This window comes from Rhea pennata, chromosome 4, assembly GCF_028389875.1.
Source record: "Rhea pennata isolate bPtePen1 chromosome 4, bPtePen1.pri, whole genome shotgun sequence".
Taxonomy (NCBI): Eukaryota; Metazoa; Chordata; class Aves; order Rheiformes; family Rheidae; genus Rhea; species Rhea pennata.
The window spans coordinates 82264101-82290927 of NC_084666.1; the positions used below are offsets into that span (position 1 = coordinate 82264101).

General features: G+C 41.6%; 1 protein-coding gene across 5 annotated transcripts; it reads right to left on the bottom strand.

Annotated features, from left to right (window-relative positions):
* Window positions 1-154: 154 nt before the first annotated feature.
* Window positions 155-26827, bottom strand: SMIM19 (small integral membrane protein 19). 5 transcript variants are annotated; one of them, XM_062574445.1, is made up of 4 exons: window positions 26648-26827; window positions 26370-26494; window positions 25184-25259; window positions 155-226 (listed from the first exon to the last, which is right to left on the bottom strand). In XM_062574445.1, exons 1-3 carry the CDS (start codon window positions 26806-26808, stop codon window positions 25195-25197), a joined length of 351 nt encoding a protein of 116 aa, XP_062430429.1. In that variant the 5' UTR covers window positions 26809-26827; the 3' UTR covers window positions 155-226; window positions 25184-25194. The 5 variants fall into 5 exon arrangements, with proteins under 5 accessions (XP_062430429.1, XP_062430427.1, XP_062430428.1 ...); XM_062574443.1 differs by lacking the exon at window positions 155-226 and adding an exon at window positions 11957-13609; XM_062574444.1 differs by lacking the exon at window positions 155-226 and adding an exon at window positions 13544-13615.

Sequence of the window (26827 nt, forward strand, 5' to 3'; positions counted from 1 at the left end):
TGCAAACAGAGTCAAGGCTGGAGGGCACCGTAACAGATTTGGAAAGCAGATTTCTTGTAAACAGTGAGTTCTCCCTGGAAAGTGCTGGGTAGTGTTCGAATGTGAAGAAACTGCTAACTGCTGATTTTCAAACTACTATAAATACTGTTCATTTGGCTGCATTTGCTCAGCAGTGAAACGCATTCCATATTTTGCTCCCAAACTGGTACAGCTGTAGAGTCCTGTCCTGCAACAGAAAAAGAGAAAATAAAGAAATACTCAGTGGAGTGTGCAACAATGCATGTTTTCAGAAGCAAACAGATGATTTAAATCCACTAACAGGAGCCTACTTCAGCATGTGACTGGTCTAACCATAAAGCAATTCAGAAAAGATTAAAATCGGGTCACCTCTAAAGCAATAATGTTTCTTGCAATGCCAGTGTTGATCAAACCATATCGATCATTTTGAAAGGACTCGGAAAGGCCGGGATTATGCTGGTGCAGGACTGACCAAGCAGTGTGATGATATTGTGGTAGCATATTGCATGCTGCAAGGATATGCTTGTCTTATGTTTTTTCAATCACTGGAGCAGCACAAAAATCACAATATTCCTACATAACCCTAAGCATTATACAAGTCTAGGGGAAAAAAAAAGTTTGACTTTAAGTTAACAGTTCTCTGCTCCTTCCCATAGAGGGTTACCACTGACTACCAGGCTTATACTCAAACTATGTAGTTCATACGGATTTTTCAGCACTTCTTTAGTGTTACAGCGGATGTAATAGCCATGGACACAGAACAGCACGAGCCAAGATAAGGTGGTTAGGAAGCGATTATTTCAGCATTTTGGGGCTGAAAGATTTAGGTCTCATGCCTTCAAGCCAGTGAGAATTATTTTATAGTCAAATAAGTCAGGGCATGTATTGACCCACTGCTACGTGAGTCTGGCTCTGCAGATAACATGAGTGGGAAAGAAGCTTAGACAGCACAAGAAAAGAGAGAAACATTTTTCCTTACCCTGTTTTCTGTATTTGTTTTAAAATTTCTCCAATCTAGTTCAGTTTTAGGTAGTAGATAAAGCGCTGGACTAGGACCATTCATTAATCCTGGGGATTCACGATTAAATCCTCAGACCTGCATGAATTTACACAGTGACTTGACCAAGTTAGTGTCTGTGCCTTGGTTTCTTCTCCAGAAAAGGGGCCATGTTTCTCCATGTACATTCATGATAGCTGGTATGAATTTAAATGGCATGAATGTATTGATCTGACCATTAACTTGACTGCAATCCACCAGTAGGTTTAATAGGCACTACACACCATGCATGCATGAGCAAGGTTTATGAGACTCGGTTCCTTCTGACTGCAAGATAAAAGCAAATCTTTATTCCCAACACTGGGATGTGACTTCTCCCCCCACCCTGCTGACCGATGGAGTAACCTACTGCAGGGCTGCGGCTTCTCACATCAGCAGAAGCACAACGCCTGGGACATTCCCTGCCATGACCAAACTCGTGGGACAAAGCTGGTCGCATCTGCTCTGCAAGCTACCGTCAGCTCCTACAGATTCCAAAATAAACTCCGAAGTCACAAGGTTGCCCTTATTAGCTTCCCCGGGGACAAAAGCTCCTGATGGTCCCAAAGAAATTAAAACTTGTGCATGTGGTGGGGCACGTGGAGCTCCTGAAACCCCTCATGGAGGCCAAAGGGCCTCCTAAAATTTCTTGGGGGCTCCGAGAGCTACATAACCTGCCCCCCCCAGAAATGGGATAAGAGGCCTTGGGAGAAAAGGCTGCCCTAAGAAGTCACCATTCCTGTTGTTTTATGTGAGGTGACAGCTGAAAATAAATAGATCTTCCTGCAAAACTTGGGAGATTTGATTTGACATCCTTTGTGTTTTTAAATGTGACAGAACACAACAACAAAGCCCCATCTTTAACCACATCAACATCAAAATAAAAAGAGGCAAGGGAACAAACATACATTTTAAAGTAAATATGCATTTGAATCACTAGGTGCTATTACTTTCACCTTCATTCAGTGTAGAAGATGCTAAATGTTCAAAAAAAAATACAAAAAAGAAAATAAAGAGGTTCCATCTGCTCTCCTGTGAAAGTTTTCAGAAATGCAAAATATTTCTGCAAAGCAGGCCAGCGACTAAGTACAGACTAAATCTTGCAGCATGCTTCTTTCTAGAGACTAAAATATAGCTGGCATGCTCAGGCATGCTGAGTTATGCCCCTCCTCACCTAATCTAACCCAAGAGCCTGTGGTATTTTGTGTTGTTATTGGGACAACAGAGAAGCTGCAGAAAAACACCACGCAGGAGGGAAAGCTGGATCTGGGACCTCTTTTCATCACAGCTGAAAGTCGTTCCCCTGTTTCCTCTCCCACGTTGCACGATGCTTCATCAGTACACCTTTCCAAATGCCAAATGCAATTCAACCTGACCTCCTAGACCCTAGCAAATCCATCGATTTACCTGCAGGACCGCGATAATCTCTCTGCCAAAGCCTCCTCAGATGGTTGCATGACGCTGCTGCAGCGGAGCCTGCACGGCAAACCCCACTACCACCACCACCCTGATTTTTGGAAACACTGAGCCTGGCTCAATGCCCCGCTGGCAGATGAGCCAGATGCCCCCCTCTGTTTATTTTGTATCTAGCTAAACATTTTAGTAGAAAGCTGTAAACACAAAGTGCTATTTCCTCTCCCACGGGAGAAGAAAACAAAACTGAGGTTAAGAAGCACCTTGATTCATGCAGCACGACAAGTGAAGCTGCCTGAAAAAGTCAGGAAGTGGTCACCACAAGATCATTTTAGGACATGTTTATACGCATACAATTACTAAGATAGCTATTCTGGAAACTATTCTCAGTACATTTCTAACTGCAGGCAAGATTTTAGTTAAAAAAGAAACAAAAAAACAGCATGCAAATTGAAAAACAGTTGCTAGTTATTATTTTTGAGGGTGAGCAAATCATCGTTGAAAGGACACAAAAACATCTGACAACTGAGGACGAAGGGTTAAGAAAACTTTGGCTCAGGACTAAGTCCAAAGTCTAAGGAAGCAATCAGAGCACATTACCGATCCGTAATCCAACCGTGCAACCCAAAGGAAACAAACCCAATAAATGTCGTTTAATAGTCTCTTGCTGAAAATTAGGGAAGGAGCTACTGTATTTCTGTGAACCATTAAAAATTCATACAAATCACATCCTATGCAACTCTTGTGCTCTCAGAGGTTGACTAATACTAAAGTTTCAAATTTTAACCTTCAATCAACGGCACAGAGATTCACTGACTTCCCATTTTTGCTGGTTTTTTTTGTTGTTGTTGTTGTTGCCTAAGTATGAGCAAAACACAGCAACTAGAGTGTTTCTAAAGACAAATCGTGCACATCACATTATGACAAGACATACGGGGGAGGACAACTTCATTTCCCTTGCAGTGCTCAAAACAGCAGGCGTTTCATTATAGCCAGTCGCATTTAATCTGTACCGACAGGCGTGTTCACTTCTGGTTACCGGTGCCTGAAAAACCTGTCCTAAACGCTCGCTGTCTGGCAACTTCTCATAGGTTATGCCTCACCACTGCGATTTTTGCGTGCTGTTCTTTATCTAAAACCAATTCCTCAGGCTTTTCGCCTGCAGAGAGAGAGATGCGGCGATCCTACAAATTCTGGGCAGAAACTGCATTTCATTCCAGCGGTATTAAACGCAGAGTTGCAAAGAAATCAAATCTGATTTTTAACCAAAGCGACTCACATAGCTGCGTGTGCACTTCTTATCTTTTCTCGTTCCTGCTCAGGCTGTAACGCTCACAAATTAATTACCTGCTCAGGCTACTAAGATAACATTTGGGATAGCAAAGGTGGGGTAATTCAAGTGGTTCAGGACTGAGAACATCCCTATATGGCTCTAAATTGCATGCAGAGCACTTGTCACAAGGCCAAGCATGATGCAAGTTTTAATACTTCAGGATACAAAAAGTGCTTTCAACTTATTTCCAAAAAAATAAAAATAAAAATCAACTACGGCATACACAGAAACAGTTTACCCATCAGTTCCTATTCTGCTACAACATGCTTTATGCCACTACTCAATATGGAAACAATCCTGAAGTTCATGGCTTTTCAAGGATAAAGTTCAGGTTTAACTCAGCAGAGAGGGACCGTCACCTTCAGCTCACAAAACTTCCGGAGGATGCTTCTTAGTGCCTACCAACCCCTGCTTCCACCGCCGAAAGGGCAAAAATACCTATGAAACATGTAGCATGAGATTTTGTTGCTGAAAAGGCTTGCTAAAAATACAGGCAGCAGTCATGTTTAGACAGCAGTTTTGCAAACCAGTAAAGTTAAGATAGGGGAAAATATCAACAAGTCTTTGTTGCTCATTTGCTGGTGAGTATCTTTTTTTTCTCTAACTGAAGTATAATTGTCAGCGAATGAACAAAGTGTTTCTATAGCAAGCAAATGTTTTTTACAGAGCTTTTTCAGAGCCGCTCAGGGAAAACAAGCAAGCACTTAGGGTTAGCAAAACCATTTTTCCAAAAGCAAGCCATGCACAGAAACTTTGCAAACTCACCCACTCAAAGCTGTTTCCAGAGAAAGAGGAGCTGACCTCTCCCAGCGACTCGCCTTGCTGCCTGCGAGCACGGGCTGTGGTCTAAAATAGATCCCCTACCACTCAGCACAGTCACATTCGAACACACAAACTTCCACAGGCAGAAGAGCTCTGTGACTTAAAACAAGCAGCCACGGCATAAAAAGCCCTCCCACCCAGGATGGCATGCGAGACACTGCTGAGAAGCATCAGTGCAAAGCCAGGCTTATTCAGAGGTGAAAATCTGCCTCCTCTTAAGCCAGGAATTCTGCCGGGGGTGGGCACTGATAAAACACAACGCTGCCGCGTCACGGGGCCGCTACCGACACAAGCCAATCCAGCGAAGCTCGTATTAAAAGCGACAGAACGGTCTCTCTTTTTTTTTCTTCTTTTCTTTTTTTTTTCTTTTTTCCCCCCCTCCCTCCAAGCACAGGCATGGACGGGGAGAAGCAATTTCATTTTGCCACAAGCCACCGGCTTTGGCGCTGCAGGTGACCTTTGCAAAGCAGCAAAGCTGCCCGCGAGCGAGCGCGCCGAACGCACGCTGAGCTCACGCAATTAAAGCGCGCGTAACAGCGAGGGTATACCCGTCCCATTCAGGAAAGATGCGGCATGCTCCTTGCTTTAATCCATATCAGCGGAGGTCTCACAGGCTGCACAGAGCAAAAGGATGCAGCTGAACTTTGACTGGATCGATGCCTAAGCAAGCAACTTGGCTTGCAACAGTTCACCCTGAATTACCCGATGAGAATTCCTTAAACCGCTTCCCTTTAAGTGGGAAACATTTTTGAATGTATGTCAAGGCCCCCAAAAAAAAAAAAAAAGATGTTTGCCTAAAAGCACCTGGCTTAGCTGTATGAAAACTATTTGCTTTAATCCTATATAATGCAATTAAAGCACTTTATTCAGCAAAAAGGCATTTAACACAAAATGGCATTGTTATGGTTTAAAACAAGAGAGAGAAAAATTCATTTGAACAGGTTTACAGTTTATAAATAAAAGCTGTTTTTAAGTTAACATTTTCACTAAAACCTGATTTTTTAGTCCATTCTTAGTCACTCAAATCTGTGACATCGTATTCAAACATAGCAAACAAATCAGTAAATTTGCTGTGTCCTCAGCATTTGAGAAAAAGCAAATCATTGATTTAAATGCGGAAACGCAGGCTTGGAAGCATAATTCTTACCTCAACTACAGAGTATTTGCTAATAATGAGATAAAAGATGTCTAAACTGGTTAAATTCAGCTGCAGAAGACATTCAGGGATAATTTGGTAAATCTGAAAAGTGGTTTAAACTCACATTGGTTGAATTACACCATCATCTAGAAAGAATCAGAGCAAAACTCTAGTTAAAGATTTTGCAGTTCACAAACCACATTAAAAATCCTAATTGTTAGTATTAAAAAAAAAAAAAAAAAAAAAAAAGATAAATGGCAGGTCATGATACTTTATAAGCAATGGTGATTCTTCCTTTATGCTTAACAGCCAGCTGCCATTAAGCTCACATGATAGCTGGGTAACTTTGCAAAAAGCTACATCTTTTTCATTTGGCAAGTGCAGGCTTTAGTTCTTCCATAGCTGGCAAACAGGTTTACAAGTTTTCGAAAAGTGAGAGGGTCTCAGTGTTTTCCCACTGGTTTTCCCCTTATTTACAAAACCATGCATTTTAATAGTAAGGTTATGAAGTTTTCCTGCAGACTGTGACAGATCTTATTGCTGTTCTTTACAAGTGGCATCAGTGAATTTATATGTGACCCATCACAGCCATAAATATTAAGGCAGCTTATATTTATAGGTCTGTATGCCAAGGTTTTAAGGAGCAAATAAACAAACACTGAAACTTTCTCAGAACACTACTTCAACTTTAGAAAGTCAAAAATCGAATACAAAATACTATTTTCTTTTCTGTTTATAGTTGACAAGCTGTTGACATCTGGCATGGTAACACTCCGGCACGACCAAGTCCGAATACACCCCGAGCAAACCCTCATCCTCTTGAAACTCTACTACGAGCATACGGATGCGAACAGAGAGACTTGCAAAGGATAACTCTTTGCGCTGATATTTCAGAGATATCTAGGTTGGTTTCAAAAGCTAGAAGTCACCAGCTTGAGCTGTGGGAACCATTGCAGGCCTGAGAAAGTAACAAAGTCCAGCTGTTTAGGTGCTACTTCCCATGAGCTAGCCTGACCGCAGCAGTGGTTTCTCGTTGACCTAAACTTCAGAGCTTTGCCTATATATCAAGCAAAGGATATAATAAACAGCACAGAAAAAAAGAAAGATCTTTAAAGCTTTGATTCTGCTAAGTCAGCATTGTGGGCCTTAATCTCAGGAGAAGTCAATCCAAGATAGGTTGACCATTAAAAACGTTACAATTTGGGATACCACTAAAGAAGCAGGCAAAGGAAAATGTATACGACCACAAAACAAACTCTGAGGCTCGGCCTTTGGCACTGGAAGTAGCAATGCAGTTCCCATCAAAACAAATATTTGCAGCAATGATAAATATTATGTATTACAATCTCTATCAGATATTATAATTTCTTTTTTCAGTTGGAATTTTAGTCTGGCAAGTCCACAGCTGAGAGCTATCTGCGACACAGCAAACCCACAGTAGGCACATTTTTGTTTTGTTTTAAGTAAAGTAATAGGACAAGCTGATTTAAATAATCAATATTTTAAAACTTGTTTTGCATTTCCGCATCAGTTATTTGCTGAAAGCTAAACAAGTTCTCATTTATCAGTCACCTCTAAAACAATGTTAACTTCCACCTTAATGCAACTTTTATATCAAAATTGTGTAACCTCTTATTAGCCATTCAGATGGGAAGCCTGCATTTTATTCATACTTAAGCAGTTAACACATTCTAAAATACATACTAAACACATCTCCTGTCAATCTACAGTCCAAGAAAAGAAAATCAATGACCATGAAGGTGATCTGAACATGAGCGGAAGACGACTGCATACCTACCATGTATCTCAAAGAATTCCAGTTCTTGCAATAACCTTTTTTCTGTCTTTGATTGATGGCCCCATGACCATCTCTATGGCGGGAGACTTGAAGCAGGAAACGACACACTCATGAGTACTTGGAAATCAGCCTCGAAGTCCTCAAGACTAATGGAGATTTAACACAGCTATACCGAACGCAGCGTCATTTCTGGGTGCTTCAGTAATTCTATTGTGTCTGATGAACACACACATCAGAGTAAAACTCTAAATATCTGTTCTGCAGCTATCAGAAATGGAGACATTACTGAGTGAAGCTACAAATACAGTTTGAGCTTGGAAAGAGCCTGCTCTGACCAACAAAAGTCCATCTGTTTTTGCACATCAGTAGCAAGCTCTAACATGCTCTGTTATCTAGGGGGGTCATCTCTGAATAGAAAGGGATGTATCCATGGGTTTCACTGCAGTGAAAACAATCCCAGGGACTGTCTGGAAAGTCTAATATCGTAGACCTAAAAAGAAAAAAGCCATTGGACATTCGAGGATGGATTGAAGCTGGGTACGTAAATTGCTGGGGCTTGTATAAACATGCCGCATCATATAAGGTGACTCTGCATGAACTCATGCTTGTCTCTTGTGTGAGCAAGGCCTGGAAAAAAAAAGCAAGTTTTTGGTCAATGCTGAGTCAACAACTAGCCTAGTTAAATCCAGGAACTGGAGTTGTATCACCTGCAATTTTGGCTGATTCACCACTGAGCCTATGTGAACTTACTACATCCATCCCAGATAAAAGGAAATGGATGAATTGCTGCTCTGACACTCACTTAATCAACCCTTTCCCCATTTCTGAAGCAAGCAATCAACACGGTCAAAATATTTCTAAAGACCCTGGCTCCTGCTGACAACTCAAATAGCATTCTTCTGAATTGGTAATGGTTCTGTGCTGACTATACAAAGAACACAAAAAACTGCCTGTGAAACACACTAATGGCATTTGAAAAATAAGTGTTTTGCAAATTCAGAGGCTTATGCAAAGATCCCTCTGGTCAAAAGCCAGAATGACTTTGCCAAAAGTCAACAATATGAATTCTCAGATAATGGAAATCAGACACCTCAAGCCTCAAATTGCTTGCCATTTTCATTTCATTTGGGGTTTCAGAAAATAACAGCTGTAACGTCTTTTCCCCTTGAGATAGAAGGGAGCCAGTAGTTTGGCTCCCCAGAGTCCAAAGACAGTCTCTCTTAAAAGGGAGCCGGAGTGAGAGTAGTTATCTGCTAGTGGCATGTCAAACCATACTGGCTGGCTTTCACCAACAATTTCCAAAAACAGTTTGCCTGAAGTGACAAAGATGTAGCACTGCTGAAAAGAGCTATATTAACATCAAAAGGAGGCAAAGATCAGTGAAATATCCAAGCAAGGAGGAATAGTGACTCTCAGAGGTGCTGGCTGGGGTTACGGGAGTAAGCACATCAGGCCAATATATTGTCACAATGGGAATTGTGCCTTTATCTGGACAGTAATACAGTTGCAAAGGTGGAAACAGCTATGGAGACACTGAAAGCTGTGGCCTTGGCTTCATTTTGTAGGAACGGGAGCCGAATATTACGTCCTCAGAATCTTAAATAGGTGATCATATAGGCATATAATTTCTGGAGATAAGCCAAAGCCACAAATGGGACATTGGTCAGAAGAGCGAGACAGCTTCTTTCTTAAGTTGTCCAGCAGATGTTGACCATGCAAAGAATGGCACCTGCCAATTAAAAGGCCTTTTCCCATCAAAGCTCAAAAGCTGCTGACCTCTGTTCTTCCGAGTCCATTTAGCCCATATTTATCTCCTGTAGCCATCACTACTAAAGACAGGTGGAGGTTGACGGTGAAGCTAAGAACCTCATGTTCCACCTCTAATGCAGAGCTAATGCACCGGCTGCTCCACTGTAAGCTGACAGTCCTGCCAGAGCAAACAGGTGGCTGATAGACTCGTCACGTTGGCTAGGAATTAAATTGTCACTGTAGAATATGCCAGGGAATGTCCAATGGCCTGGCACTTGGCTCAGCAAACACCTCCAAGACAACTTACTAAGGTCATGCAGTCCTGTGAAGCAGGTCAAGAAAACCTTTACCCTCCACAAAGCAAAATGTCGCTCTCCACTTCAATGCTTCTCCTGTGCCAGAATTAGCACCGAAAACCTTAGGAAAAGCAGACCTACAAACCAACTCAATATAGCATGTTGGTCATGGATCTTGTCATCAAGAACTCTCTCCCTCAGATGAGCTAGCACAGAGATGGCTTTATGTTTTACATGGGCTTTTGCTAGACTGGTGATGTTGGTGATGTTATCATTTGAGCTTCAGAGGTCTAGCGCCCATCTTCAGGGGAAACATATACTGTATTTGTGATGGCATGGGCAGAATACTGGGACACACATCACCTCCTGTGAGTTGATCTGTGAACTCACTCATGGCAAGAGCTAGAGCAGCTGCAATTTCTCTCCTTGCTGACACAGAGGCTATAAAGAAAAGAGAAACCCTTGGAAGAGAAGTTTATTGAGGTAGCAAAAGATGGTATTTCCTTGAGCACACACCACCAGCAAACAGCTTGAGCAGCCAGTATGCCCCATCCTCTTGAGAAGGTGTTTATAGCTATACTATGCTGGTGATAGTGATGCATGACGGCACCCCGATGGTTGCCCAGAGGAAGATGGATCATGTGGATGCTGATGCGAAGTCCAGGAATAGCAAAAGGGATTCCAAGAGGAAGCCTCCCTCTTCCCCTGCCCTTCTGAGGAAGGGCCAAAATCTTAGCTAGCAGAGTGAAGACTGCTGAAAGGGAGGGCATGGCCATGCCCATTAAGACTCAGTAGACACCAGCAAATTTTGCCATATGTGGGCAGGGCCATATTCACTGCCTAGACTCCAGCTTCAGCAACCTGATAGTTCTTGAGTTAATCTCTGACCCTGATATTGACAGTGTGGGTCCAACCCAAGAGCCCTGAAAAGGAGCTAAGGGATGCTAGGATCCTGCTATGCTCACCACAACTTGAAGGGGCCCAAAAATGTCACCAGAAACTGCCCTAGGAGATGATGTGGAGACTTGAGGCATCTTCCTTGTCATCCAAAATGCTGCGGCCCAGAGGAAACGCTGTGGTTGGCTCAGATGTGCAGGCTGGAGACAGGCTGTTTAGTTATGGTATATATGCCAGGGTGCCCACGCTTTGGTGGGTGTGGGCACCTGAAATCAAGGGTGGCTGCATTCTTCTCCCTAGGTGGATGTCCTGTAATTGGATTGCTCTAGAACTATGTATTTCCCTTGCAGAAAATGACCTGCACAACAAGGGAACATGTGCCTCTGCACAGCACTGTAAGTATTCAAGGTGCAAATCTGACAGCAATGCGTGCCCTTGAACTAAGTGAGAAAATGGAAATCAGCTTTCAGCGTGGACACAGACTTCTCAGCTCTATACAAGCACTTCCAGAGAACTTAAGTATCAGAAAAAAAGTAGTGGGGGGGGGGGAGACTGAGACCTTCAGAAGTCATTTATTCTCATATCTCTCTCTACATAAATTAGGAGGGGAAAACAAATTCTCACATTTTTTCAACAGCCAATCAGTTCCTTAGCTTTGAGGTAACTATATATTGTACTGAATTAGATGAATAAATCGACATAAGGAAAACAGTTGCTTTGAAAAAGTGAAATAAATGACTCCCGTCAAAATGGGCTTAGTATTTCAATCAACACTGTCTCCAAATGTTTCACAAGTTCTCTACTGCAATTTGATTTTTGCTTCAGCAGAAACGAACTCCTTCGCCTCAATTCATTTAATTCAAATATCTAAATGGATTACCAAAAAAAATGGGCTATCTTATAGCTTGTTCATTTCAAATTTGAAGTAGGGTTTTTAAAATAAACATGATCCCTTCCAGTTTTTGCAGCTAGGCAAACATGATTTTCCATTCTCCAAAGTAGTCCTGAATCAAGATCATATTGCTCACTAACGCGCATTCAATTCCACGATACACTAGTATCACTAACATAATATGAAATTCAAGCATGGAGAATAATATTCTGTACCTATTTCAAAATATAACTGACAGTTACTAATATATTTAAAATATAAAATATATATATATATATATATAAATTGTCCCATTGGCTAATCTACTAATCCTGGGATTTTATTTTGCCTGGGATTCTCTAGGGTTTATTCAGAAGATGAAGGGAATTTAACTGCATAAACTCAGAGAGAGGCACAGTTCTCCATCAAGGAAGCTTGCTAGAAAAACATGCAAAAACTCACACTGCAAGTGCCTCACATGTTGAGCTAAACAACTCAAACATCATGAATGAAATAATACTGGGAGAAATAGTAGGTGAATGTAGAGTCAGAGATAGCAGGAAGAGAAATGTTCAGATTTACTCGTTCCAGTCAACAACAGTAACTAAAGTTTATTGAATTCAGTTTCAGCAACTAAAAATCCATGAAAACATTTTTATTTTATACAGACAATACTCTCCCATGTTTAATCTTCTATTAAAGTAATTATATAGTGCAGGATTTTCTCACAGTCATTGTGATTTACTTATCAATTAGTGTAATAATACCTATTTTAAAAATATGAATATAACTAAATTCAAATAGTTTTTTTATCCAATTATATAGCTGTTCAATTATATGGAAATATCTAAGAGACTGAAAAAATAATCCAATGTTAAAATATAAATGTTAGCTACAAAAATAGCTGGACACACTCTCAGCCACTGTCTCTCAACTGTTCCCTTTATATCCACTCTAAAACTACTTCCAACACACTAATCACATCTATTCAGAAGAAAGTAAAATTATATGATCTCAAAATATTTTCATTAGAAAAACAGTCCTTTAACAACTGCTTGTCCTCTTCCATCTAATTATATGCTCTTAAAGGCCAAATATTCAGTCAGTATGTAGAAATAACTATAGTCTTTAATAAAAATAAAACATCAGATAAGACTTCATATGAAAAGCAAAGATGCTCTTTGCCTTGATCAAGAACAGTCTTCAAAATAGCATTCATTTTTAAAAAATTAAATATATAAATGTCAGTCTTAATAACTCCATATCAGCGACTTCTTACAAATAAGTCTGCTTACAAGATCATAATGTACTGAAAAACATGGCTAGAATTTTCCCAGAGATACTTCACCTAACAGCCAAAGATGTTCAAAATAACCTTTTTCAAAAGCTCTCCCTCAAGTCAATACTAATGGGAGCTAAGTAATCTGCACTTAAAATCCCACAGCCCTGCCAAAAAAAAAAAAAAAAAGAAAGAAAGAAAGAAAGAAAGAAAGAAAGAAAGAAAGAAAAAAGAAAAGAAAACATTACCTCACTGGAATGCTTTTGCAACCAACAGTCAACTTCAAAAAAATTGAACTGATTAATATTAAATCATGACATCTAAGAACAACATAGAAACAATACATTATGAAGGTACTCAAATCAGAGGGATAGTTCTATCTTTTTTCCCTTTTCTCTGTGCATCTATTGCACTTTTTATGCAAAGGCTGTTTATTAAATGCAAGAAAAGCTCTAGATTTGCTGTTTTGTTACTATCATGAACTATCACAATTTGATCTTCTCCATACTCAATGGAAGTTTCCATAAAAAAAAAAAAAAAAAAAAGATTTCAAATACAAAGCAGCAGCTATCTAATCCATAAATGAAAACTACAGTGATGTTATGCTTTTTTCCTAAAACAAGCTTGAAGCCATGATTATATTAAAGACACAGATATGAAGGGATTTTTCAACTTCCAGACAGGTAGGCAAATAAGGTATTATGATCCAAGGGCACAGGTAAACGAATAAGCAAGCCAACTATGTGATGTTTGTGCAGCGTCCTCTCAAATCCTGCAATCCCTTCTAGAAAGTCTGGGTCTACATCTCCCTCTTCTTTACTCATGTTCTTCTCACATGGCTTGGTCTCAGAAACATTCCATGCCTGTAACGGAAACTTGAGCCAACTTCTTAAATGTATGATTTCTTCATCTTGACTCATCATCCACTTCCATTTCTGAGAAGCTCCTCATCATGACACCTGTATCTCAAGAAGCAAAACAGGAAACATCACAGGGATGAAGCAAGGAAAGATGAATAATAATATGCCTCTGTGTCTTTAATAAAATCCCAATTTTCATTCAAGTTCCTTTTAGGAAATGTAGTTCCTTTCTCAGAACGAAAGTTTCAACAAGCTAGGTACATAAACATCTAGTGCCAGTCAGGGTAACCAGTGAAACCTCCTGACCTGAGCCTCTGCTCTTAATGCGATGAGCAGAAGAAATCCTGTACTAGCTAGCCTTATGTCCTGCAGAACATACCTTCAGGCGTCAGGTCTAAACTAGTCTGCAGCAGCCAGTTCAACTGAAAAAATAAAATAAATAAATGCTGACCTATCCACTAACTTGCCCACCACTGAACACAATGGAAGTTACCTTTATCTGCTTACTTGTCCAAATATGTAGAGTTTAGTTCATAACTGAGATGAAAAACAAAGATGTCAGCCTTCCCGTTACATCCCCCACTGTCCCCAAATCCATGCAACATCCATAATACATTTTCTTTCTATGTGCTTATCAGCTACCCAAAGATACATTTCTTCTACATTACAACAATGTAACTACAAGGTGACAAAAGCCGAAGTTATTTTCAGTGTGTCTTTATCCCCAAAATCATGCCATGAAGTTTTGGGTAGAGGCAGAGAGGAATGGCTTAAGGGTTTTCTCAGTGTAACAGTCTTCTCTGTTTCAATGGATTTACTCTCATCCAAAACTTGGGACCAACAGGGCAAAAACCAGCACTAGCACTCATTCCAACAACACAAAGGCACTGGAATGACTCATCAGGACAAAGGAGATGCAGTCATCTTGCCTCCAAACAAGCAGCCCAAACCACATGCCTGCCAGATGATTTTGCCTAAACGCTGAATAAGGGGGTGCAAGAGAAAATCTCTGCAGCATCCTTAGTCATGACACCTTCAGGGTAAACAGGTAGGCACCAAACCCATTTTGCAAGGCAGTTCACCGTGAGGCAGAAGCAAACCATTTTTATCTCTTTCTGTTAGGGTTAAGGCCATCATTAAATAAAGATTATCACCGAAACCTCTTCCTAGCAAAAACAGAACAGATCCTACCTCTTACTGGCTACCATCTCAAACTCTCAGACTCCACCTCCCACCTGAAACCCTCCTTTCTTCCATAAAACTACTTGATGGGCCATGCTTTGCTCATAAAGACAGCCTATTCATCCTTTGTTGACTCCTCCTAGTGAAACCAAAGTAATTTCCATTCCTCTGTATTAGCAACAAGGGATAATACCTGCAGGAACAGGCTCCCATCTGAGCACAGAAAGGCTCAGACTTTGACTCCTGTGTATTACAGCAGAGGATACAACTTAGAAGAGCAGCCTTGGATGAACAGCATGAGAAACCTCCATCAGTGCTCTGGGTGGAACAGAACCAGTATCTGTTACGTAACTGGATGGAGAAGTATTTGTTGTGCAGGTGTTATTACAGAAAAAGCATCTATTTCTTCAATTCTTACCTTTTTTAAAAGTTCTTACCCTCAAACGTACTTACAATGCGAGCAATCCTGCAAGTTTTTCTCTCAGTGATCACACCTACTATCAAGAAACATGCTTTTTTCTACTCAGGAAAAACAAATATCACATTTTCCAAGAGTTTAGAGTAGAAAGCAGAGACAGCCACACATGCTTTGTCATTAGGACACTCAAAACATCTCTAGAAAGCCATCCAATCATTTTACACCAGAATGATCCTTCACCCATTAATCAGATGTCTGCACTCAGCATATGTACAACACGTTACAAAACTTCCAGATACCCACCGCTGCATGCAGAGAGAGAACTGTAGAAAGAGATTAGTAATTGCACTTGAACCCAAATGTTTAGAAGATCAGAGGCTGCCTGTCACCTGGATGCCAAAGCCAACTGAGGAATTTTCCATTTTCTTTTGAAGAGACAATTTACTAGCAGGTTGATACTCCTAGCTTTGATCTTCACAGCAGCCAGCACTGGCAGAAGAATTTTGTTACTCAATAATAAAACACAAAAACTTCCTGAACTGTTAACTCAGTTATCATATTTTGGCAACTAAGCCTTTCCTTATACTTGGGGAAAGTCTCAAGATTAGACAGTACATGTTTTAAAGGCAGATGTGAATCAATTATTCAGTGCAACCATGCTACATACAACTGTGTTAAGTATTAATCTCTTTGAGAGAACACACATTCCACAACTTCCTTGAAAGGTTAATTTTTATCCTGTTTTCCCAAGGAAACCACAAGTTAACAAGCATACCGACTCTTCTGTGCACTGTAAGTTTTAAATTGTTTGGCTGATTTCAACCAACTCTGATAGAGAAGGATGAAGATTTCACCAGTATACCATTCCCGCAACAGCTCTGCCCAAGAAATAACCAACGCAGTCCCTTCATCAACCTGCCTTGTCTATAAACATCTGGGAGACAGCATGTTTTTATTAATACACCCAGGAACAAAGAAGTACTGCTGAGTTGTTCAGTCACTGTGCTGCTGGGAAAATGAGGGAAGACAATGGTGCTGCTGTTGTGCTGATGGGAAGAAAGAAGGGAAACCCCAAAAGCGGCAGGAAACTCATCTTCACTAGTTTGGCTGCTCACAGAGCTGCTTTTTTCTAAGAAGCAATACAGCAATGTCTCTTGTGTCTGTCACAGGTTCCATCTTTATGTTGGCTGCTACTGAGGCGTTGACAGGTGACCTTCTGGTTTCTTTAAAAGGCAGTTGGTTAAATCTTGCTGTTTAAGTGAGGAAGTTAGAAAAGCAGACACACATCATAGCACAGGCTGCTTCAGAAAATCTCCACAAAGAAGGAAAATGGCCTCCTCATCCTTTTAAAGGCAGCCTTACCTAGACAGGATACATTATGAACTGCCAGGACACGGCAGATTCCTGGTCCATTTGTTCCAGAATTGTGCCTCCTGTGATTGGGACCAGATGGTTCAGAAGGTGTAATAACTTGGGTAGTGAACAATGATGTAATTCACCCAAAGGGGAAATTCCTTCCTGACTTCATCAATTAGCATGAAGGTTTATATCCCTAATTTATTTTTAATCCTATTTACTGCAACTCTGGATATTTTCATAATTTATATAAATGTCCAGCTCTGCTTGGAATCTGACTAAACTTTTGGTCTCAATAGTATCACATGGTATAACTATGCCAAGTTTCAAATATAGTGCTCTGCAATTTCATTTAACATCCATTTGTTCCTGTACTATAGGAACTAGCACTGCTATTAGCCACATCTTTTCCCTCTTCTAGGCTACCATACCATAGTGTGCTCTGTTCCTGAGCAGGAACACAATCTGAGGACCTTTAACACAACAGTGTAGCAACTCCTTGCACTTATCCAACAATATTTCTATGATCTAAATTCCTAAGGTCTGCTGAAAGTTGGCAGCTCCATCAAAATTTCTTCAGGCCCTACCCATTTCCAGATCTTCCAACTCACTTTCCTGATCTTCCCCTTGAGGAGCTGCCACCCTTATAAGCAGACTGTTTGGCCATGTGCTCTCAGCATCTCCCAGAGATTCTGATAAATTTAGTAATAAAAAAAAAAAAAAAGGAAAAAGGAAAAAAGAAACAGACAAGAAGCATACCATGCTGGGCTTTTCAGCGTCACACAGCGCCTCTCCCTCTGAGCAAAGAGTTCCCCTCCCATCTCCATGCCTGAATAAAGAACAACGGTGTCCAACTGAGCAAAACCAAAAGAACCAAAACAATTTGCTCTTGGCGAGTGTTCCTGTGGGCTGCAGGTTGCTCTGCCTGAGAAATGTACCCTACGTTGTTACTTATGGACAAGCTAATCAAACATTCATCATGATTATGTTGAGTATTTAGTAAAGACCCAGTACCATAAAGTCACTGCCATTTCTACTCACACAACACCTGCAAGAGGCATCAAGGTATAGTGCCACACCTTCATTCAACAAACGTTTGGTGAAAAAAAAGATCATAGCCATGTATACAAGCAGCAGACTACAAAAGGGGACTATTAAAGCAAACTTGAGGTTCTAGATCCTCTCAGCTCCCAAAACACAGTCCCCCTTTCAATAACGACTGGGGCTGCATTTTTTCCTCCCAGTCCTGGAGATTTTCTCCCAGACCTTCGGATCCCTGGCCACAGATTCTTACTCCTCGAGCCTTTAGGAGAGAAATAGTAGATCTGGTTGATATCTCATTGGAAGATGTCATTGGCCCTCCAAAGAGGCAATAGAATTTTTACAACATCTGTGAGAAACGCTGCAAAACTATCAGTTTTTTACCACAAGTGTTTTGATCATGGGTTCTAACAGGTGAATTACGGCAGGAGAATACTTCTTTGCCTCAAATAACAAGAAATTACAACTCCTTCTTCAGTAGGATCTTCTGCCAAGGAGCAGGTCAAGAGAAAAAAATCTGTCCCAGGCTATGGTTCTCAAACAAATGGAGTTCTTTCATGATCAAAATAGTACTGACAGAACAGAAAAGGACACTACTTTGCCAACTGTTAGCTCATGAGATAATGCAACTCTATGCAATTTTCTCCCTGTGTCTATCATATATTGATTGAGTCAACAAAATCACAGATTTCTCAATGGCAATTAAGTTACCACGTCACCTAGTTTTCAATGACCTCCACATGCTGTTTAAGAGTTACATAGCAGTATTAAGAATTCTTTGCCAGAGCAATGATCTTAATACTTTCTTTATAAAGGCTTTACCATTATTACTCTCTCTCACATCTGTAAGGAAGACATAAAAAAATTCAGTAATGGACCCAGTACTTCTACAATACTCTTGGGCAACTAACTCAAACAGTGGCCCAAGCCACAAGTTTTAAGAGTGCTGCCATACCAATATTTCAAGAACCTTTGATGAGCCATCGAGTGGTTTGCATTTGGCATTTGCTGAGGTTGAAAGAGAACAGAGTAATAACAGAGAACAATTCTCCCACCAGCAATGGCAAAAATAATCTTAAAAGCCTAAAGTGCAACACTTCTACGGCTTTTGGGTTGTTACTAAATTCAAAATGAAAAAGATGTGATATTTTTCAACTGTCACACAAAAAAAAATGCAGTCAGGGTGAGGAAATATTTTAATGGACTCAAAGGTATTTTTGGCTGCTAAATTTTTCAATCTGTTGTGATAAAAAGAGCTTTAAATAAATGTGCAATACAAGCAATGCATACTTTGCCTAAGAAAAAATCCACTGGCCAGTAACAGGTCATGTGAACACAATTATTTATTAGAGCTAAGAACAACAATTATTACAAGTCTTATCTGATTGCAGAGTTGGATCTATTTAGCAATGGCACAGCCACATACTAAATGCAAGAAGAGTCACAATTCATCAGTGAAGTGAGGGAGTTTCTATAAACAATAGTTGCTGCTATTTAAGAAAATGATCATGCAGAAAAGAAATAAAATGTAGAAAGCCTGATGGCCTCTCCCCTTCCAACTCCCCTCTCAAAAGAAAAAACATTTTTCTCTTCTGTCGATCCACTCTTTCATGTTACAGAAGTTACATGCCTTAAACTATCACTCCCTAAAATCCACCAACCAAAGCTGCAGATAACATCCTTACTTCTTTTCCTCTGAGATTTTCATCAGTCAACAAAAAGGTTGTCTAAGTTCTGCTCTGTTTTTACCCTTGGTGTCACATAAGTTAGCGCTAATACTGCTCAGTAGAGCATACGCCACTATCTAAGCAACAGTAAAACAGAGTAGTCCAAATATATTTAGTACTCTGTGCTGGGTAAAGTTCATAGCAGCTGTTCTATTCACAGAAAGACATCCGAGAAAAGTGCCATAAATAACAAGATCACATGGATTCTCCCATTGCACAACCAACATACATCTTCCCTGTACAGGAATTTATACTTCACACCCTATGCTGTCAGTCAAAAGAATATTACAAGCTACGTTTTCAGGATGATCCAGATGATATTTTGGTACATAATACAGCCCTCCTGCTGGTCGTGGCTTTTTAAAATACTCTATTCTATTGCAAAAATGGAAAATGTTGATAGAACCTCATCCGAACTGCAGTCCTCATCAGCAATAAGCTAGAGCTGCACATGCCTTTTACACAGTAGAGGTGTCTAACACAATTTAAACATGTGCAAGTGTGGCAGCCTGGCAGAAGCTGAAGGGAACTACTCCAGTGCAGATTCGGAATTGTTATTCATATTTGTGAATATAAGTTTTTTTCCTCTGACTCCACTTTAAAAAGATCCCTAATTTGAGCAGCCCCTTGTAACATTTTTAATATATCTCCATGTTACACTAAACTTAAACCTATTTCTCCTAAACATCTCATTTATAGGCTTCTGTAAGGGAAGAAACACTTTTCAAAGCAGTTTCCAGCTACAACTGAAAAAAAGGAGTAATACAGTCATTTTTATTAAAAAATGTTTTTTTTTTTTCTTTTTTGGAGTTTTGCCACAAGTTGCCTTTGAGGGTTTGGTTCAGAAATTCCAAATTCAGCTTATTGTTTTTTCTCATTGAGAACTAACTCCTTTTAGCAATTCTGTTAATCTTGGAGTTTGGAGGTATTTTTCTTAAAGTAACGCCCAGAGTTTAGATATTCCATAAAAAGATCAGGAATTATTTTTATTAAAGTAACACCCAAAGTTCAGACATTCCATACAAAAACCAGGCAGAGCGCTTTCATTCTTAGAAAGGTTCTTAGCCCTTTCCTTGAAAACACAGATTCCATGGAGACAACAGAGCACTGAAGTTTTATCAGTACTTTTTCTTTCTTCAAAGTGTGTGTGTGTGGCATGGAGGGGGGATAAAATAAAATATAAAGCTATTTAGCTAGGATTTTCCCTGTGTAAAAAAAGCTGAGCCTTTCGCTCTTCATATGACTTTCTTTTCCTCCATTGTTATCTTCTGCTGAGGAAAAAAGTAGCAGCCATCTCCACTCCCCTACTTCACATTGCTCATTAGAGGTTTGCTCTGGCTTTAGCATGTCCTGCCAGTAACAACAACACACACTGAATACCTCCATTCACATTCAGTATCTGCCTCTTAGCCAGGTCAGAATCCCACTGACCTAGATGAGAACAGTTTCTGATAGAGCTTTAGTCAGACTATAAGCAATTTTTTTCTTAACTCTTATGCCACAATAGAAACGGGGCTGCAACGTAAAGGATCTTACCTCCATTCACAGGGGCCTGAGGCACTGGACCATCTGCTCTGCCAGTGGCAGCCCTGTCTCGAGGACAAGAAGAAGTGCTACATTTTCATTTGAGTGACTATGTTAATAAACAAGGTTACATCACCGTAATTCCCTTCCATGACTAAAACACGGTTCAAGGGTTCAGAGGGGAAAGGAAATGCCTTTTGATCAGGTCTTCCAATCATGAGTAAGCAGGCTGAAGAGTGCATTATGTCAGCAAACCTTCTGCAAACACTAGTGCTCTTAAGGCATAACAGGCCAAAGACATCATGGAATTAATAACATGCTTTCCAACAAGAGGCTTCTTCCCCATTGAAAATTGGAACTACGTGCCTTCTTTAATCTCTTTAATGTCGAAAATAGGGCTGGGTCAAAATCTTTTCACTTCCTCTGAAAGAGAGGTTAAGTGACAGATCCACCTTTCTCTCTGTAGCGTATGTAATTTCAGCTTGCCCAATATTAATGGCACTCCTGAGTTTAGGAGGACTTTAAAAGGAATCATTATGCTCACGGAAGTAAGCTAACATGAGTAACTGCCCAGGTAACAGGGAAACATTCCAGAGCCCTGTGCTGTCTCCAGGCTTTTGGCTAATTCTGCTTAATCATATATGCCAAACTCAGACTACATAAAAGACTCATAACAACCCAACGAACAGTTTTGCACTGCAGTGAACATGCTTCTTTGCAAGCCATCCTAGGACGAGAGCATTAGGATGTCTTTCCCATTTCCAGAGCTTCTACTGCTGTCAGTGGTAGAAATCAAACAATGATTTCTGCTATGGCTCTCACAATGCATTAGGTGGGCTTTGAAGTGAAGTTTAAGAGAGAGTTTAGCATCACCTGAGCATCGCACTGCTGAAATTCATACCTGCTACAGCTTCGTTATGGCGGCAGCTGTTACAGGCTGTGTTCTCATCTAATCTAAGCTGGGTCAGGACAACTCACACTAACTGGGCATGCAACATTGGCTTGAGTGAAACTTGATGTGCTTGTAGCACAGGGAAAGATATCTTCAGGTTACAGAGCCTGTGATGTCTTCAGCTTTAAACACAGTTATGCTCACAACACATACATTTATGATCTTCTTGAGCCTTGTCAGGGAATGTATGAAGCTTTGTCTGAAAGCTTTGATCTTCTGTGCAACACCAAGTAAAACCTTGCCTACATCTTAGTTATGAGCACCAAGATGACTTTTCTGTCACTTACTAGAAGAGTGTAATTTTTCATGTAAGATTAGAGAGTCATGGTTGTAACTCCATGTGAAGACTACATTTACAAAAAGCAGACTGTTCAGCAGCTCCCATGGATGCAACAGCCTGGTCAGATTTTTAAGAGTATACAACTTATAATTGAGAGAAAATAGTTAATGCTTTTAATGTACCTTACAGAGGCAAAGTTTTAAACATAGTACATAAGTATCACTTATCTTAGCTCCCGTTTTTAGCTTTTAACTCAGTATTCTCAAACTCTTCTAAAGAAAGCCCCTAGAGCTAAGTGCACTGATCCTTGCCTTTGGCTGTCTGTTAACTCCTAACATAGTTTAAATTTGCACAGCCCTCACTTCAGAACAATTTTTTTTAGCTAAACAAAATCAGGCAACTGATTTGGAAACCTTCCCTTAAATGCTTTGCGTGACAAGACACCTTTAAACCTACCCATCAAAACAGCTTAACCGCTTTCTAAACAGTACCAGGCAAGCTAAAAAAAAAAAAAAAAAAAAAAGGGGGGGGGGGGAGAAAGGAAAAAAAAGAAAAGAACTGCCTCTGTACAGCATTCTCTAAAATAAGCATGGCTGAAGAAAACTTTGGCACAAAGCTTACCCCATTTTTTAAAGGTCACAAGCTTACCCCACCCAAGACTTCCAATAACTTTCAGAGAACTTTGTTCCCACTGAGTTATTAAGAGAATTGGTTTCTGTATATGATTAATAGCCTGACTAATATGGATTAATGTAAAAAAAAAAAAAAATAAAATGAGGTGTGTGTGTGTGTATCTCTACATGCCTTCAGTTCTGGGAAGAATCTTCTACCACGACAAAAGAAAATACTTATTGCTGTGTTCAGAGGTAAAATATTAACTTGGAGGTAAAATATTAAGAGCTCTGTCTTTATCACACTACATCTTTAAGATTCACCTTTTGCCCCAAAATACAATTCCACAGTAAAACTATAGAAACCCCCGACAAAACTGGGAGTGATTTTGCTAGGACAAGGATCAAAGACTCGCTTGAGCCAGAGGAACAAATCACCTTCCAGTCACGGTTCGAGCAAAAACCTCCTCGGGCCGCAACAAAGGTAAAAACACACACCCTGAGCAGCTTTTGCCTTTCTTGCCTCACCTTCAAACCTACAGTCCTGACAGAAAAGCTCATGTTAGTACCTTAAGTCTGTGAACACCGAGGCAAAGCTGCTCGAGGTTTTTAAGCGCCCCCAGCTCAGCTGGGCGCCAAGCCGAGACGTTATCAGCTACAGACGGAGAGACGCTGCGGGTTCGTACATCGCAAGCGCTGGGACGCCTCTTTGCCAGGCTATGCCGAAGCAGACCGAGCTGCTTCTGCTGCCGCCGCCGAGTTAGCCGGCCGACGCGTCGCGTACAGGTGGCTCACCCCGCGGCCGCGGGGCAGCACGGAGGGCTAAGTCCCCCGATAGGCGTCCGCCGCCCTCCTTCCTCCCCCCGCCACGCGCGCGCGCATCCTGCCAGCCAACGGCCGCCACGCGCGCCGGTGGGGCGCCCCCCCACACACACTCACAGCCCCGCGGGCGCCTCTCGAGCAGCAGAAGCAGCAGCAGAAGCCGGCGCGCGCGCCGGAGCCGGAAGCGGCGACAGGAAGTGAGGTCACGACGGCGGCAGGGAGCAAGGCGCCGCTTCCGTCCTCCCTCCCTCCCCTCCAACCGCCGGCGCACCGGAACCGGAGGCCCCGCTCGGCGGCGCTCCCCCTCCTCCGTCCCCCGGGAGCTCGGTCAGAAGCCGGAGCGGGGCAGCTCCTTCCGCTGGTCACCAGAGAGACGGCACAAAAACCGAGGCTGCCATCTGTCCGCGGCGACCAGAGACCCGCGGTGCAGCCCCGCAGCAGAGCACTCCAAGGGGGAAACGGCCAGCAGGACGGTTAAAATCCCCCCACAGCCGGCGCAGCACCCGGCGCTGCGCTTATTCGGTTCCCACCAGCGGCGGCTGCCCACACCGCACTTTACTGCGTTGTCCTGAGCTAGGCCACCACTCGCCCACCGCTTAAGAAAGTGAGACCTGCAGCCAGCTCCCAGTAACCTTTGCCTGTCTCCAGAGGCAACAAAGCACAGATCATCTCAATTTAATAAACAAAAACAGTTGAACAAATTAGTTTCCTAATACTTAAATGGAGCCTGGAGTGCTGTTGGCTTACCATTGCTCCAAGACTTCATGCACCTTGAGCACAAATCAAAAATATATACATATACACACATCGTTCTAAGCATATACTCTCAACTCTATACTGTTTTCTTAGCATCCAGTTCACAATTCAGCCTAGTGAAGACAGGTAACATTCAGAGTTACAGCATGATACATCATCAAGTACTTTTCATTACTAGTTGCTTTTAAACAAGAAGTCATTTCTACAGTGTTCCCTAGAAATCAATGGTTTTGTAATTCGGTCAAGTTCGTTTAAAAAAAAAAAAAAGTTACCACCTTTTTTTGGATAGGCCACACTCCCTGTTAGTGGCTCTGTTTATGCAGATATTCACAGACAATCCTTCTCTTTAAACCAATTTTACTACAACAGGCTAATCAGTCATCTTTTCTATAACATTACAGTGCTTTGGCTGTCCTATAGACATGAAATTTATTGTGTTCATTCTCCCAAGTTTCTACAAGAAAGGTTCACAGTTTTGTATATGTAATCTCCATAGTGGAGATTTCACTCTTTCTGCACTATTGCCAATGGCATTTCTGCTGCTCAAAACCTGTTCACCTTCACTATACAGAAAGGGCACAATATCTTCATTCACATTTACTGAAGACACCAAACCACATTTCTGTTGTCAAATTCAGCAGTGTCCAGGCAGGTAGCTGCTGCCTTTCTTTCTCTAGGGTACCATCATCTGGGAAGGTAGGAGTTTATTTCAAAGGTGCTGGCAATGAGAGAAATAATTTAAAACATTGGTATGAGTGCACTTCTCTACTCTCAGAGGTTTCTCTGAGCAAATCTGTCCTACATTTGGTACTTTTGTGCTGACTGCTTCAGTGGGCATTCAGTTTAATTCAGCAGGCTCAAAGAGAAGCTGCCGCAAACTAAGTTTTTAGGAGAATTCCCTTCCTCTCCTCCTTGCTTTCAGCTATGTATCAACTAAAAGGCATTGAAAATGGTCCCACTCTGACTCTTGTTATCAGCACTGCAAGCATATCCTGAATTCTTACAATTGTGGACTTCATTCCACTGAGAGCTGTACACTTTCAGTCTGTTTTGGTGGCTGCTGCTGTTCATACTTCCTTGCTGAAAAAAAGAAACACTGATCAGCACCAATTATTCTACTTAAATTTATGTGAAAAATATACATATATATACACACATATGTATACATGCATATAATATAACAATGTAGAAATAGATTTGAGAGTGTAGTTCCAAAGCTCAGCTACACAATGGGGAAGTTTCAGTCAACAAATGCAACACATGCTTTAGCATACAGCCTTGGAAAGGCCAGGCAGTAGTATCATTGCAATATTTAAGTAAATTAATGGCAGAAAACTACAATCCCATTCAGAGCCTTTCATTAAAAAAAAAATTAAAGGCTACAGGTTCAGAAGGGCTATAACAGATGATCCACAGAACTCTTTAGTCATACAACAGATGTCCTCAGCACTCATCTCCTACGCAGTATACAGGCCACATACTAACAGCTACATTTACTTCAAAATTGATTTGGTTAGCAGGGCAAAACAAGATCAAAGAGTTGTGCATGAGCAAAAAAAACCCAAAGGATGTCAACAGGCATCCATTTGTAGGAAGTGCATCCTTTTTTATTTGTACAGAATGCAGTGGCCTAGCTTAAGAACCTTTACATTTAAAAGGTGGTTTTAAAGCATGAAGTATTTCCTGCCCATCTTCCCTCTAAGCTTATATATGTGGCAGACATGAACACAAATGAGTCTCTAAGGTAGACCTATGGTATCTCAGAGCCTTGAGGCACTCTGCTACCTCCATCCTGACCTTCAACATTAAGATGGGAGCAGCAACACTTGTTGCTATGGTACAGTTCTCATTTATTTTCAGTGAACGAAGCTGAATCACTAGCGATTCTGCAGACAGTCTTCTGAAGTTGTACAAATACTTCTACTTAATATTCAGGCATTCCCAAAAAGTGGAGCTCCTTTTGACATCAGCATCAGATTCGCTTTCACTACTAGAAAATAACCACACAGTAGCTCCCTGATTCTGTGTTTCTTTATGCTGTCCCCATGCAAACCAGACTACCACAGAGCCCCTGCACATGACAACAGGGCCCTGAGGCTAACAGCGTGCCGGTAGGCAAGCCCCGAGGGTGCCTGCTCAGGCTGAATTCCACCCCCCCAGACCTCCGCTTGCCTCCCAGCAAGCGCTTACCGATGGAGTACATTTCCAGCTGCTGCCGCAGGCGAATCTTCTTCATGCTGTCGTAGAAGTTGGGCTCGGGCAGCGTGTCCGCAGCGGGGGGCAGCGTGAATATGCGCATGATCCTCCTCTTGTTCCTGAGGAAGGAAGACAGAAGAGAGGGAAAGAGAGAGGGAGAGCAAGGCGCTGAGCGGTGGTCGGCACCGGCAGAGCCGCGCACACGTGGCTGACGCCGCCGCTTCCGGGCGGGAGCGCTCGCCCCGCCCCCAGAATAAGCCCCGGCCCCTCACCGGCGCGCGTAGACGAGGAGGGCGAGGCTGGCGAGCACCACTAGCAGGTAGACGTTGGTGGCCTCATTCCACGCCTCGTGCACCGAGTAGTCGATGGCGCCGCCGTCACCCAGAGCCGCCGAGCCGCCGCCGCCAACAACTCCCCCGGCCGCCGCCGCCATAGGATGGTCGTTAGAGGCG

What these genes read in the sequence shown, in the direction of transcription:
- SMIM19 (XM_062574445.1), bottom strand. Translation starts at nt 26,808, where the DNA reads ATGGCGGCGGCGGCCGGGGGAGTTGTTGGCGGCGGCGGCTCGGCGGCT. An exon ending in CTCCTCGTCTACGCGCGCCG is followed by an intron (nt 26,495 to 26,647) that starts GTGAGGGGCCGG and finishes TTCCTTCCTCAG; the next exon opens with GAACAAGAGGAGGATCATGC. An exon ending in GCTGGAAATGTACTCCATCG is followed by an intron (nt 25,260 to 26,369) that starts GTAAGCGCTTGC and finishes TCTTTTTTTCAG; the next exon opens with CAAGGAAGTATGAACAGCAG.